At 42.0% G+C, this 15,934-nt stretch overlaps 1 protein-coding gene across 3 annotated transcripts in view; it reads left to right on the top strand.

Annotated features, from left to right (window-relative positions):
• lingo1b (leucine rich repeat and Ig domain containing 1b) overlaps positions 1–15,934 on the top strand; it is a 33,491-nt gene that overhangs the window by 11,980 nt on the left and 5,577 nt on the right. The window contains exon 2 of one of the 3 annotated variants that reach the window (XR_001635106.1): positions 4,602–6,702. Coding sequence is in view for 2 of the 3 variants with exons in the window: in XM_016497098.1 (XP_016352584.1) it covers positions 4,602–6,458 (1,857 nt within the window). In the remaining variant the exon portion in view is untranslated. Of the gene's footprint in view, positions 1–4,601; positions 7,394–15,934 lie in introns of those variants that run through there. The other 2 variants (XM_016497099.1, XM_016497098.1) reach the window with 2 other exon arrangements.

The raw sequence follows: 15,934 nt of genomic DNA, 5'->3' as shown, positions 1-15,934 counted from the left end.
TATGAATGCAAGGACCAATCAGAGGCGTTCAGATGAGTCATCGCTGAAACACGCTGTTTCGTCACCTCGCGCTCGCATTGAGGTTAAAAGTTGAAAATTAGTAACTCAAACCCCTTTTTCTAAGGCTGCGTTCCAGTCCGTTTTTTTATGCCCTTCCCTCGCAAACTTCTCGTTTACTCGGATGTACGTCATTGATTATGTTGCATGAGTGCCCACTTCTGGCAGAACCCTTGGAATGGGCTGAACTGGAACGTCCCAAGCCCTTGATCACTTTTAGAATCTGCTATGGAGTTGGTTTATTGTTTTATGAATTTGTTTGGTGCAGCATTTAATAAATTACAAGAAAATACAACAGGGTCTGCATTTTTTTACTTGGATTTCAGCTGCGTAACAAGAACATGACCAGTTTAAGTTTATAGGACAACTAAACTACCAATTTAAACAAAAATTTACCGTCAACTGCAGACGTTGCATCCATGGATTCCGCCATGTTTCTCATTGACACGCCCCCAGCTCGGAAGCTCGGGGCTTTAAGAACATTTCGAGTTTCCCCACTCGTAATAACGACTTTGTGGTGGCGTTCATGTGCGATCAACTCGTAAATACGATCTATCCGACATGACTTGAATGCACCATAAGCCTCTCTACCTAACCGCCGGTCATGCACATCCGCCATGTTTGTAGGTTTTTTTTTACGCGTTTTATTCGTGTTTGTAGTTTTGTGCAGAATCCTTCACCAAAGCGCAATGGATTGTGGGCATTAGCCATTAGAGTGTGCACGGATCCACACTTCAAAAATCGACCTGAAATAGTAGACCATCCAGGGACTTTTGGCATACTCTTTTCAACATACTATGCTTTGGGACACACTTATTCTAATCTCACATACTATTTAGGATGGATAGTATGAACATTGAGACGCAGGGCAAGAGGCAAAACTCTGATGCTTTTTTGGGTAACAGCCACTAGGTGGCGCTTCGGTAGCACGGCCGCTACCGAAGGGGTAGTGAAAATTTTGGGGTGAAAATTCCAACTGGACAACAGCACAGAAACACAGAAATAGACAGAATAACAACGAAAGAGAAGTCGAAGTGTAATAATAGAACGCAATGTTGGGCAATCCACTGCAAAAACTATCAGTGTGACAGTAAATCTTGCCTTTCATCGTTTTCCCAAAGACCTGACAGGTAATTAATTATTCACAAAAGTGTAAAATTATTGTGTGTTTTGAAGTGGGGCGTAGCGCTGTCTTATGCACCTGCTAACTTTAACTGTTTTTAGTCTAGCGGTAAACTTAAATCCTTTTAGGAACTGCAGGTCGTAGCCATAGAAACCATAATAATGATTTATATGGATATGACACTAAGTAATGCTTATGCAACTTTACACATTTTACAATTACTTACTATATTATTATTTACTATTACTCCACTAGGTCTGAAATATGTTTTAATCCCCTGGGACACACTACAAACATGATGCATTGCTGCGTCTCTGTCATAATTAAATAATTAACATTTTTTGGAGAAAGTGGCTGTGCATGTTTTGTTTTTTTTGTTTACAGTCTTCCTTTAACGGACATTAATATAAGATGATACTGCAAAAACAGTCAAGCTGTTATGTAATATATTTATTGTCCAACATTCCTAATTTTTCTGTCATTACCTAAAACGGCTCGTTCTAACATGCCCGACATGGTTTCTAGAGAGCAAAAGGTTTTGTGAAAAAAGGGAAGACTTTAAAATAAAGTCTGTAAAATAAACTGTTAAAAGGATTTGATGTTCACTAGTCTAGTGATTGTACGTTATTGTTGTCATCGTTCAGTATGTATTTCAGCTTTAATGTACAGTTTTTTAAACAAAGCAGCTGATATTTGCCATAGTAGGCTACTGCCGAGTCGCTTTCACCCCAAAATGGCGGAAGCGCAGGGCTGCTGATGGGCAGTGTTGCCAGATTGGATTGAAGATCTCTAGCCCAACTACAGCGTTTGTCTATTGTTTTAGACATATTTTTAAACTGCAATCATCTAACCTAAATGTTTCGTCACCCAGTGTATTTGTGTTTTTCAATTTATAATGTTGTTGATTCATATTTATATTGTGAGGAAAAGAACTTTGATTTCAAACTCTGAATTGAATTAATTTTAACTAAAAAAGACAAGTAAACAGTCAATAATAAAATAAGAATAGATAAATGACAAGCAAAATGGCACAAACACATACGATAAAAAGATACAAATAAAATGAACTGTGCTTTAAGTTTTTCAGGTAGGTATAACAGTAATATTCAGGTACAGAAATACCACAGAAACTGAATAATCTGTTTAATTTTAAAATAACACTGGTTAGTCTTCAATGTATAAATAAACATTAGTGACAGACAGCAGCAGGTTTATTTAGGTTTCTGTCTCTTTAAGACCTCATGCACGGATCTAACTGTTACACATAAGTTTTGTTTCTCAACTGTTTACATTCCCTTAATAGCCTATATACCTGCAATGTTTAGTATAAATCGACTGTTTACGTAAATACTCATCAAGACGGTCGGGCAATTTTACATAATTTTGTATGTATTTGGCCGTTTACGCGCAACACAACCTTATTCAGTAACGTTAGTCGCGCGCTCTCAGACAGACCCGCAGCACCAGCAGTTTCAGAACCGCAGCCACAGAACTGGAAGTGAGGGGCGGAGCTTACATTTTTTAATAGAGTAGCGCCACCTTACGGTTTTTGAGGGGTAATTTGCTTTTATTACACACGATACGTCATACTTTATGCATGTATGCATTTTATAATGACATATTAAGCATTTTATAAACATTAATCTTGTGCAATTTAGTTGTAGACCTATACAGTTATTAGTTTCATTGTATTATGCAAGTTATTTCCTGTTTGTGATATTAAAAATAATGTTTGAAACTTCTGGGCATTTTATATGAAATATACTTTAATCACAAGATTCAAAATATATGTTTACTCCAAAGTCAAGAACACGTGCATAATAAATGTTTCTATATGAAAACTAAAACATTTCAATAAAACACACACACATACAAACAGCAGCATAATTTTAAAAGTAACAATCAAAATGTTAAATTGTTAATTAAATATTAACAATTTTTAATTGTTAATGTTTAAATTGTTAATAATTAAATAATTAAATTGAAGTTTATAAAATGAAGTATGAACAATTCACTATTAAGCCCATTTTGTCATGACAATCCTGCATGAAAACAAGCTCCTGTCGTCAAGTCAAATTCCTTGTGTGTGTAAACATACTTGGTAATAAAGCTCTTCTGATTCTGATTCTGAACAAATTCAAGTTTCAATATAAGATAATAAAGCCAAGCACATGTTAAGTACTTAGCAGATAAATGCTTAACGTAATATATACGATAATTATTAAACATACGATAGCAAAAACATTACAGACTACTCACCGTGCTCTCTCGTTGTCAATAACTCCGCCCCTCACTTCCGGTTCTGTGGCTGCGGATCTGAAACTGCTGGTGCTGCGGGTCTGCAGATGCGGCTCTATGCGCGCTTTGGGTGTGAGCTCACAGAAAGGTCTCACAGTTTAAAACTGTAAGACTCAAAAGCATGCATATTACAAATATTTTATGGTATGACACCCATATCTGGTACTTAAGTAAAAATACTATAAATACACACGCCTGATTTTTGTTTTAATTATCCATCGTACATAAAAAAAACAACAAAAAACATTTGCAATCAAGACAAAAAAGCCAGAAGTGAATGTAAACCAGATTTGGCCCAGACTCTGTTGCTATCTGTGAAGCCAAGCATAAGAATAGCCTACTAATGTAAATTTGTTAACCCACAGTAACAAATTTTAACAGATTAATCGCATATTTTCGTTTGCTGCATGCTTTTAAAACCCAATAACATTTTTTTTTTTTTTTTAGGAAAATAAAAAAAAGATACGTCTGGTATAAGTTGCATTTTCAGAAATAATAACGGCAGGCCTAATAATGTTATAATGTACCAACATTATAGGATATTTTAGTTCCCCTCACTTTACAACAAATCCTTTAAATTTAACCGTATCAGAACAGAATAAGAATTTAAAAATATATAATTCTAATGGATAAATATAATTGCAGTATATAAAAATATGCTTAGCAATAAACATGCCAAAACAAATAAATTTATAAAGAAATGTAAGGTAAAGTTGGGCTTACCTCTCTCAGGCACAAATCCAAATGTGTCCATATTTGCTATGTAGCTGAAGCTAAACTATTAGCCTTATTAGGTAAAATAGGCTTTGTAGTTCACGCACGTTCCAGTATCGACGGAAACATATCATAATGAGCAAAAATATGCCACAGTGGACCGGGTCTCACGCCGAACGAAAATGGTTGTTTTCTTTTTCTCATACAGTCTTTTACTTTTGAATGTCTCTGTTATATCATTAATCAAAGCTCTGAGTTGCCTTTACGCAGCATGTTCCAGTGCAGTAGTCTGTTACATTTTTCAAGCGTCAGCATTTTCTCCAAAACCATCTCTTGCTATTTTAAGAACAGGAGCAATATGATTGTCTCTCAGTTCTTTTGCTGAGTCTTTCTCTATTCTTTTTCTCAGCAGGTTACCATCAAAATGGTGGCCAGAGAGGCAAGTGGGCACAGCTACCTGGTGGCGTGCTGGCAGCCCATTCTCATCCTGATGCTGGGTACCGTGCTGTCCGGCTCTGCCACTGGCTGCCCCTCTCGATGCGAGTGCAGTGCCCAAGAGCGCTCAGTCGTGTGCCATCGGCGGAAGCTGATCGCCCTTCCCGAGGGAATTCCCACTGACACGCGGCTGTTAGATCTCAGCAAGAACCGTTTGAAAGCCATCAACCCGGAGGAATTCCTCAACTATCAACACCTGGAGGAGCTACAGCTCAACGAGAACATCATTTCCGTCATTGAACCAGGGGCCTTCAGCAACCTCCTTGGCTTGCGAATACTGGGGCTACGCAACAACAAGCTGAAGTTGATTCAGCTGGGTGTTTTCACTGGCCTCAGTAACCTCACTCGATTAGATATGAGTGAGAATAAAATTGTCATTTTGTTGGACTACATGTTTCAAGATCTCTACAACCTGAAAGAACTGGAGGTGGGGGACAACGACCTGGTGTTCATCTCTCACAGAGCTTTTCATGGCCTCAGCAGCCTAGAGCAGCTCACTATGGAAAGATGCAACCTGACCTTTGTGCCAACAGAGGCCTTCAGCCATCTTCACAACCTGCTGACCCTCAGGCTGCGACATCTCAACATCAACATCATTCGAGACTTTTCCTTCAAGAGGCTCTATCGACTCAAAGTCTTAGAGATAGCAAACTGGCCTCTTTTAGAAACCTTGACCACAAAGTCCCTCCATGGACTTAACATCACAACCTTGAGCATCACAAACTGCAATCTCACTGCCGTCCCTTATGAGGCCATTCAGCACCTGGTGTACCTTCGCTTTTTCAACCTGTCCTTCAATCCGATCGAGGTTGTGGAGGGCAACAAAATGCACAATTTGCTGAGGCTCCAGGCATTTCACTTGGTTGGGGGACGGCTAGTCAGCATTGAGCCTTATTCCTTCAGAGGACTCAACTACCTTCGGGTTCTCAATGTATCCAGCAATAGTCTAAGCGCTTTAGAGGAGTCTGCCTTCCACTCGGTCGGCAACCTGGAGACACTGGCTCTTCACGACAACCCCTTGGCATGCGACTGTCGTCTCCTCTGGGTCTTTCGCCGTCGATGGCGACTTAACTTCAACCGCCAGCAGCCATCTTGTGAATCACCAGAGTTTTTGCAGGGTAAAGAATTCAAAGACTTCCCGGATGTTCTCCCACCGAATTATTTCACCTGTCAGAAATCCAAGATCCGGGATCACAAAGCCATTCATAGATTTGTGGATGAGGGGACCACTGTCCAATTCCCTTGCCAAGCAGATGGAGACCCCGCTCCCATGATTATGTGGCAGTCTCCAAAAAAGCAATTAATCACTACTAAAAGCATTGGCCGGCTGTCGGTGTCTCCGGACGGCACCCTCGAGGTTAGATACGCCCAAATACAAGACAATGGCACATACACCTGCATTGCCGTCAATGCAGGAGGAAACGACACCCGTTTGGCTCACCTACATGTTCATAGCTACTCTCCCAATTGGCCCCATCAGCCCAATAAGACCTTTGCCTTCATCTCGAACCAGCCCAATGATAACGGTGCCAATGGAACTGGTGCGACGGATCCCTTTCCCTTTGATATGAAGACTCTCATTATCGCTACCACCATGGGGTTTATCTCTTTCCTGGGAGTGGTGCTGTTCTGTCTGGTGCTCTTGTTCCTCTGGAGCCGAGGGAAAGGCAATGCCAAGCCAAACATCGAGATTGAGTATGTGCCACGGAAAGTAGACGGAGAAAGCAGCCCAACTGAGGGATCTCACAAGATCAGTATGAAGATGATTTAAAAGACTAATCGCCATTGTGTGTGCATTACGTGAATAGGTGTTCTTGACAACAGACTTACCTTGAGGGAGGAATAAGGGAGTAATCTTTGCACCCCTTGCGGAATTGTGAAAAGAACAATGTTCCGGAAAAAAGCCTTTTACATTTTTTTTACAGACTGTACAGATCAATCACACAGGGATTGTGTCCTCAAAGGGGAAGCAGACAGGCCATTTGAGACTTTCAATAATCTGTGTACTTGTTCGGGTAAGTGTTGAAAAACATAGTCCTGTTGAAATTTGTGCGAAAGCCAGAATCAGGAGGACCGGTATAAATTCATACCTGTCCTCTTTGTCTTCTTTTCTGTACATAACTATTTCGATGTACATTGGGCAATACAGTGGTTGAATGCAGCCAATCAGAGGTTATGGGTTGTTGAGCCTACTGGAGTGCATGTGCTATATCTAGATACATGCAAAGTGTATAGGTCTAATTAAATCACTGTAAATGTCCATTACCAACTCTTTATAAGAGATCAATTTGTTTCAAATTATTTATTGATTAGGCTTGACAATCATTAATATCTCAAAGGTCAAGTATTAATCATTAAATATGGTTTGATGGTCCGATTTCAATTTTGACACCTTACATAGTATCATAAAGCCAGATGTAGCTTTGAATTTAAAGCCATTTGCTTTGACTGAACATGTGACAAAACTATTGGACCTGTGGTTGTACTCACACTAAATTACTATTCCATCTGACAGATCTCTGTTTTTATTCACCTGAAAAGTTTACAACTTTATTGATTTAGTCATCAAAATGTCGTCAATTTGCCATGCTATGATGCATTTTCTACCACTCTCACGAGACAGGTGTTACTCGGTAGGTAAATGTGTTCTACAACCCTTACAGTGCTGATTTTGGGACAATGGATGGCTGTAAAACATATTAAAATGACAAGCTTTTCTACTTCAATGTCTTTGCTCATTTCTTTTGCTCTGCTCCGTGAATTAAACCTTGAGAGCTGGTGAGGTACACAGGAAGATAGAGACGCTGCACTAATGTACTGCTAAAACCTTCGCTCTCCCTCACACGCCATATTACTATTCAGCATTTTCTGAAAAACATCTTTTCTCTGTAAATACTCATTTCAGTGTTAGTGGGTAGAAGACATCATGACATTAGTGAGAATGGATTTGAAGTGTTAAATCAACCTAAGATTATAGGTTGTTGAGTCCATATATGCATGACTCTTCCTAATTGAATTAACTCAAAATTCATTAGTTTTGACCATAAAGAAAAAATAAGCAATGGGGAAAAATTATCAAAAGTCCTTATGTCACATTATTCTAACAGATTTAATCTCTACAATGTGGGGGTGATAAATAGTATCTTTAAGTAATATTATAGCTTAATAATAGTACAGTGATTTACAATCTACCATTGTGTTTGAAATACGTATCTCAGTCTGCAGTCAAAATGCCCAAATGCTCTGAATAAAAGAAGCTTTTCATTGTTATTTTTTGAGGATAGATTCGCATAAGTGCATGATCTACTCTACAACAATAGACTGTTGTGCATTTATTTGCTCTGTTCAATAGTTTTGAGCTCTATGCAACTCCCAATACTCTCTCTCTCTCTCTCACACACACACACACACACACACACACACAGATTTGCATTCTAAAGTAATCCTTAACATGTAATAAATCCACAAATATTCAGAGATCCTTTAGTTTTTGACTGCACTCGTTTAGACAAAGCTACCAGGGACAAAGCCACCGCACATATCAGGATAGGACCAATCTGACAACCCATCATCTCGCACAGGGGCATAATGGAAAACGAGTCAGCTGGAGTCTAAGCACAGAGACCTCATGTTTAAATGGGAAGTGATGGTTGTGTAAAATTGTCTTCCTGCCCTTTTTCTACTGAGATGACTCACAAACAGTTGGCCAACCCGCACAGCTCTTTAATACTGAGCAAATACAACCGCAAGGGAGTGGTGAACATTAATGAGAGAGGAAGTGGAGCATCCAGATGTCAGAGAGAAGAAAGGCAAAAATAAAAGAATAGAGATGATTAATATTTAGTGAGGTAAGACCATTAAGAACAAAGCCAATATCTGGCAATAGAGGCTGTGTTATTCGAAAATGATTTATTCAAGTTAATACAAAGTTGGCTAAAATATTTAGCAACTATCTGCAACTACAATATGAATTTAAATGTAAAAGATGAGGAGGCTTATTTTCTCTTTGTTGGATTGCTTTAAAGGGGTCATATGATGCGATTTCAGTTTTTCCTTTCTCTTTGGAGTGTTACAAGCTCTTGGTGCATAAAGAAGATCTGTAAAGTTGCAAAGACTAAAGTCTCAAATCCAAAGAGATATTCTTTATAAAAGTTAAGAGTCAACCACCCCTACCTAAAACGGCTCATTCTAACATGCCCCCACATGTCTACGTCATGATGTGGGAAGATTTGCATAACGCTGCCCAAATGTTCATGCAAAGAAAGAAGGCGTAACTTTTATTCTCGCTGTAGTGTTGTTGCTGCTGCCATGTCGTGAAGGCGCTGTGTGTTTCGTTGTGAAAGCGAAACTACTTTGTTTGGCCTTCCAAAAGAGGACGATATCCGCTTCGTCATGCCTGGAGCTGATCCGTGCTGGTCGCTGAGGAAATGCATCAACTTCGCGCTGTGGATCGCCGGATCGGCTTTCACCGTGGACGAAGCGGAGTCCAGCCCGGGGTCGTCACATGTGGTTGCCGCAAGCCCGCTGGATGCTCCTTCGTCGAATCGTTCCTCACTCTAGGCCTCCGGCCTCCGCTCACTCTAGCCCGCTGTGTGTGACGCTGTGTTTCGTTGTGAAAGCGAAACTACTTTGTTTGGCCTTCCAAAAGAGGACACGACTAGAAATCAGTGGTTAAATTGTATTTACAACACTGTTGCAGAAGAGTACAACCCAAATATTCAGATGTGTCCAGCGCATTTTATGGAGGACTGTTTACTGAGCCTGGGAGAGTAGACTACAATGCCGACTGTTCTGACTCAGCATAAACACATTTCATTACACCAAATACACAAAATAATGTTCTTTTTAGCAACATCATATGACCCCTTTAAGTACTATTTTGTCTTTTTGCTATTCATATGTTCTGCCTCCTTGGCCTTGCGTCTGGAGGTTTTAGTACAATTTTTGGAATTTAAAAAAAAAAATGGTGTAAAATTATTTATGAAACAGTTTTCTCTTTTACATTTTTTTTTACAAATAAATGGCAAGTAATGCACTAAATTAAACATACAATTTTTCAAGTAGAAAGACTGAAATAGTATTTTCCTGTAAAATGTACTCTAGTACTGTCCTGTGCCCTGAGGACGTCCATCTAAGGCTGCCACTGCCACCCGGGATTCACATGGAACAAGTGGGAAGTTATGAGTATTAGCAAATCTTATGTCAATGAAATTCCCCGCAGCCCCCAAATCTATCAATGCTATGGTCTCAGTGTACTTATCATTAAATGTTAGAGCAATGGGAACTTCTAAACAGTTAATTCGTTGCAGCTGTTGTTGATGAGACGCTAACATGGAGGCCTGGGCAGAAACCTCGGTGGTTAGCTGATAGATCGCTGCTGGTTCCGTGTGTGGCGAAGTCTTCTGTAACGGAGAGTCAGAGGCGTGCGGATCCATTTGCAGCTTTTATTAGAATCAAAGGCAGAGTTAAACAGGCAGTAATCAGTCAACAGCGTCACAAACAGCAGGGATAATCCAGGAGAATAAACAGTAGCAGAGTGAGGGTCAGGGCAGGCAGCAGAGAATCACACTAGTGGCAGAGCGAGGGTCGGGGCAGGCGGCAGAGAATCACACTAGTAAGAACAGTCCGAGGTAATACACAAGAGACGACAAGATAGGGGATAAACGCTCAGAAATGTAGCCGGGGCAATACAAGACTTCGCAAACACTGAGAGTCTGGGAGCTGCTTAAATAGGGAAGCTAAGGGGAAACACCTGTGCCAGTAATCAGTTCCAGGTACGGGGTGTATGGGAAATGTAGTCCATGAACGTTAGTACTCGGGAGAGGGTGCCCTCTGGAGGCCGTCGGAGAGAGCCACAGAGGCCTGATTCGTGACACCAACATATTTTAAAACAAATGTGCATGTCTGACTGTAATTCATCATAATGAAGCTTTCTGCCACTGTAATTTGTAGATTACTGTTACACAAAATGGTCATGCAGTTTGTTAATCCTACAGGCTATATGGATAAACTAACACTGATTAGCTGTGACGTCTTTGAGGTAAGTGTTTCTGTTATACAGTGGAAGGGAACTTCCCAGTCTTTAATTATGTGAGATTTTACCACTTCATTCATCTTGAGGAGTGTATTAAGCCTCTGACTTATAAAGAACTTGTTCATCTGTTGGCTCACAGTGAGAGGATGATGGCTACATGCAGTTTTTGATCAGTGAAAACGTATAGTGTTCGAAGCATTATGACATGATTTGTTAAAAAGAGTTAGTAACACACACACACACACACACACACACACACACACATATATATATACTGTATATGTAGATCTTTTATACTAGACTTGCTGTTATTTTCCTAATATATTTTTCTCTAAAATATAATAGACATTTTCTGAGAAAATGCAGAATTTGTCTTTCTATTGTCTTTTCAACATCGCACCAGTGATCAGTTTTTGCACAAAAAGATACAGAACTATTGACTGTGAATAATGTGCAATGATATTTACTGTTAAGGCCCGCCATTAGTCAATTTTGTGTTCACCTTCAACCTCTTTTTCTGTGACAATTAATGGTGTTGCACAAAACATGTTTTAAAACGAAAATGTCATGGGTTATTAATTTCTGTTTTTCAATGTGTGATTCATTGTGATTTAGTACAAGAAACACAGAGTGATACTACCTACTGCCCAAGTACATACATTCTGCAGTTCTGTGATGGGACTGAAATAATGTAGAGCTTAGGGGTAAGACAGTAACACTGCATTATTGTTTTAGAAAGCTACTACTTCCTCATATTTAAGAATTGGCCATTGAAGAAAAAAGTATGATATTCAATACTTTGGGCCTGAGGTGGGAATATGTAATTTCTTATAAGATTAAAAGTAACCTTCTCAAATTAAATTATAGCATTCTTCTTTAATAGTTTTTACACACACATATCAAGTTGAATCTTTCTTACTGTATATGGTATATGAATGGATGAATTAATGTTGCTGCATTTGACATTGAAAGCATAGGTCTTAATTTAGTTATATTTTTAAGATGGAAAGCGTCTCAGGTTACTTATGTAACCATGATTCCCTGAGTAGGGAACGAGACACTGCGTCCTCTAGGGGTCGCTATGGGGAACGCCTCGTCGTGACCCGTGTCTGAAGCATACATTCAAAAAACACCAACAACATGTTAGCCGGCAACAGCCTATGACGTCACTACTGGTGCGACTATAGTATAAATAGGCGCCGGGAGAACACGTCATCCGCTTCTTCGTCTGAAACTTGCGTCCGAAGCATGCCAGGTAACCTAGAGGACGCAGTGTCTCGTTCCCTACTCAGGGAATCATGGTTACATAAGTAACCTGAGACGCTTTCCATCTTAAAAATATAACTAAATTAAGACCTATGCTTTCAATGTCAAATGCAGCAACATTAATTCATCCATTCATATACCATATACAGTAAGAAAGATTCAACTTGATATGTGTGTGTAAAAACTATTAAAGAAGAATGCTATAATTTAATTTGAGAAGGTTACTTTTAATCTTATAAGAAATTACATATTCCCACCTCAGGCCCAAAGTATTGAATATCATACTTTTTTCTTCAATGGCCAATTCTTAAATATGAGGAAGTAGTAGCTTTCTAAAACAATAATGCAGTGTTACTGTCTTACCCCTAAGCTCTACATTATTTCAGTCCCATCACAGAACTGCAGAATGTATGTACTTGGGCAGTAGGTAGTATCACTCTGTGTTTCTTGTACTAAATCACAATGAATCACACATTGAAAAACAGAAATTAATAACCCATGACATTTTCGTTTTAAAACATGTTTTGTGCAACACCATTAATTGTCACAGAAAAAGAGGTTGAAGGTGAACACAAAATTGACTAATGGCGGGCCTTAACAGTAAATATCATTGCACATTATTCACAGTCAATAGTTCTGTATCTTTTTGTGCAAAAACTGATCACAGCCTATGACGTCACTACCGGTGCGACTATAGTATAAATAGGCGCCGGGAGAACACGTCATCCGCTTCTTCGTCTGAAACTTGCGTCCGAAGCATGCCAGGTAACCTAGAGGACGCAGTGTCTCGTTCCCTACTCAGGGAACCATGGTTACATAAGTAACCGGAGATGTTCCCTTTTAAGGGAACTTCAAACTGCGTCCTCTAGGGGTTGCTATGGGGAACGGTATACCCACGCCACCATGCTGAGGGGAGTGCATGCCCGAAAAAAACACGACGAGCACTAAGTACCAACTCTACTATAGAGTGACCATGGGAGTTGCCCCTGGGACGTTAAGACGGCTGTCAGTGACATTATCCCCTACGGCCAAAGGCCTAGGCTACATACCCCAAAAACTTACCTGTTAGGGCCAGAACTCCTGGGCCTGGGGTAGAGCTCAAGGCTTGGAATCAAGAATATATTCCTTTAAGGGGATATGACCAAGTGCCTAGAATCATAATAGGTCTTGGCCTGTCACCCGGGGGCTACTGCTTGCTCTGAATGAGCTTGCTGAAGGAACTGTCTCAACAGACCCCTAGTAGCAACACCCTGTTAAAGTAGGTATCCTGAGGATACATAGGTGGAGTGATGCCCAAGGTGGAACCTGGGCTTAACCAACTCAAGAAAGGGCACGAAGCCACCATGTGTAGCCCTTGCCATACAGGATTTTAGAAAGAACGCAAATGCTTAGCGTGTGAACTTACCACAGTGTAGATTTTAGAAAGTGCACAGGGACTTTGCGTGCACACTTACCATAACATGGATATTAAAGATACCGTTCTAAGGGACCCTCCTGGCACTCTGAAAGAGCAGCCCATAGATGGAAATGGTGCATCCCAAGAACAATATGTTTGAGAAGTCATCAACTCAATCTATGGTATAATGCTGGAATGGCTAGCAGTAAGTTACCTAGCTGAGGGAGCATAACACCCAGCACTAAGCCGAGAGGGGGCTCTACCTACAGCATCTTCGTTAGAAATCTGAAGGGTAAGCGTACTGCAAGCTTAGCCAAAAACGCGGCGCATCAGGGATACAGAGAAAGGGCCTAGTTCACCTGATGTTGCCGGTTCCAGGTGCTCTGGGAATACAGAGAACTAAACTCTCCATGAGAGAGGAGAACTCCGAATTCAGAAAAGGGGTAGCATGCTCATAGGCAACCCTCTGATAGCGGGGAGCACTGCTAAACACCACCACAAACAGCCCACGGAGCTCAGAAGGGGAGAGAACTCGAATGCTCGGAAGAAAGCACCATGCTCACAAATAACCCTCAACAGTGAGGGGAGCGATGCTTTAAAAGTGTGTCAACAGAGACACACTAGTTGCGCAAAGTCTAGCGTGCACACTTACCACTCATGTGGATTTTAGAAAGTGCGCAAAGTGCTCAGCGTGCACACTTGCCATCATGTGGATTTTATAGAGATTCCCAAGTATCTGCTCACAAATGCCCAGAAGTACTGAGCCAAACGGGAGAGGCAAGCTCCAAGACAACCCTCTGAGGCGAGGGGAGCACTGCCTGGCGATAGCACTTTACAAGAAGGGTTCTCGCAAAACGCCACTCATACCTCCCGCTCGACGTCTCAGCAAGAGGGGATATCCTGGTCCACAGGAAGCTCCTCGGGGCGAACCTGGATATGGCATACCAGACAGGGCAGCCTGAAAAGCACGTCCAGGAGAATTGCAGTGCTGTGCCGGGGCCTGATGACCAAGAAGGCTCCCGCAGAAGCCTGTGATCTGGCCGCATGATTCTGGCTTCATGATCCAGGAAGCATGAAGCCGGAAAAAGGGCTATCGTACAGTCTGGATCGAGCATCGACGAGTGAGGTCATCACTGCGCAAGTCGACAACCCGGTTCTAAGTCCAGCAGAGGGGGTGCTCACCGAGGACCTACCCTAGAAAAGGACAGAACACAGGTCTTGGAAAACACGGCAAAGAAGGATAGCAGACGGAATTCACACAACCACCAGAGCATTAAATATATTTTCGAAATGGATCGCACTCACCCACCAAGGTTCCCGCGCAGGAGCCCCGTCCCGAAGAAGCCTCTAGTATGGACTATCAGTAAGGTGGTTACTATGTAAGACACAGAACCGAAAACATCATAGGTCCAGCATAGGAGACTGTAATGCAGGCGCAGGAGATTCCTACCTAACCTCGGTCAGGTGGAGATGATGGTGGTTACAGGGGAATTAGGAAGGGGAAGATAAGGGCAGATGTTAAACCCCCCGAGGGAGATGAGTAGATGTTCAGGTATCACTCTGGTCTGGACGAGAGCGTTGACACCTCGTCTGGATCACCTCCCTCAGGTCTTGCCTACCTCCCTTTGACCCACGGTTCCTCCTAGCCCTACCCGCAGGTGGGGGAGGAGCGCGAGCCGCGACACTAGCCTTCTGTGCTCTGATCCTCAGACCGAGACGGGCCAGGCAAAGTTGAGTTGTTTGGGCTCAGACCTGGACCTTCGTGGAATGAAGGTTTTGAAGGCCGCTGAGCACACCTTCGCCGACCTGAACTTCTCAACCACCGTCTCGACAGAGGTACCGAAAAGCTCGGAAGGCGAAACCGGAGCATCGAGAAGAAAGCCCCTCTCTTTCTTCCCGATATCCGCCAGGTTCACCCACAGATGTCTCTCCATTACCACTATGGCCGCCATAGACCTGCCCATAGCAGAAGCGGCCTGCTTAGGAGCACGGAGAGCGAGATCTGTGGTGCGGCGCAACTCAGCATCCTCATCGGGAGAAAGGCCCTCGCCTTTATCCAGGTCTTTCGGTAGATCAGCCTGATACGCCTGAAGCACCGCCATCATGTGCAACGAAGCGATAGCCTGACCTGCTGCTGCGTATGCCCTGCCATTTAAGCGCGATGTATCCTGAAGGGGCTTAGATGGCAAGGAGGGAGTCTTAAGAGAGGATGTCTCACCCATAGAAAGATAGCTAGCCAGCGTCTCTTCTACAGGGGGCATCTTCTCATAGCCGCTGTCGCGCATCCCCTCGATGTTGGCATAACTCGTATGCTGGAACCAATAGATGCGTGAGGAAAACGGCCTCCTCCATTCCTTCTCAACCTCCGTATGGAGATTAGGAAGAAAAGGAAGGCTCACCTGAGCTAGAGGGCTATGGTCAGACAGATAACGCTCATCGAGATGACCTCACGGCGTCACCTTCTTGGCCCGCTTCCACGGTAAGTCAAGCTTCGCCGTGGCACGATCCATAACCTCCAGTAGCTCATCATACGCAGGGCAGGAGGATTGGG

The sequence above is a fragment of the Sinocyclocheilus anshuiensis genome, unplaced genomic scaffold (assembly GCF_001515605.1).
Source record: "Sinocyclocheilus anshuiensis isolate Anshui unplaced genomic scaffold, SAMN03320099.WGS_v1.1 scaffold502, whole genome shotgun sequence".
Lineage (NCBI taxonomy): Eukaryota > Metazoa > Chordata > Actinopteri > Cypriniformes > Cyprinidae > Sinocyclocheilus > Sinocyclocheilus anshuiensis.
This window is presented reverse-complemented; position numbering and strand designations above follow the sequence as displayed.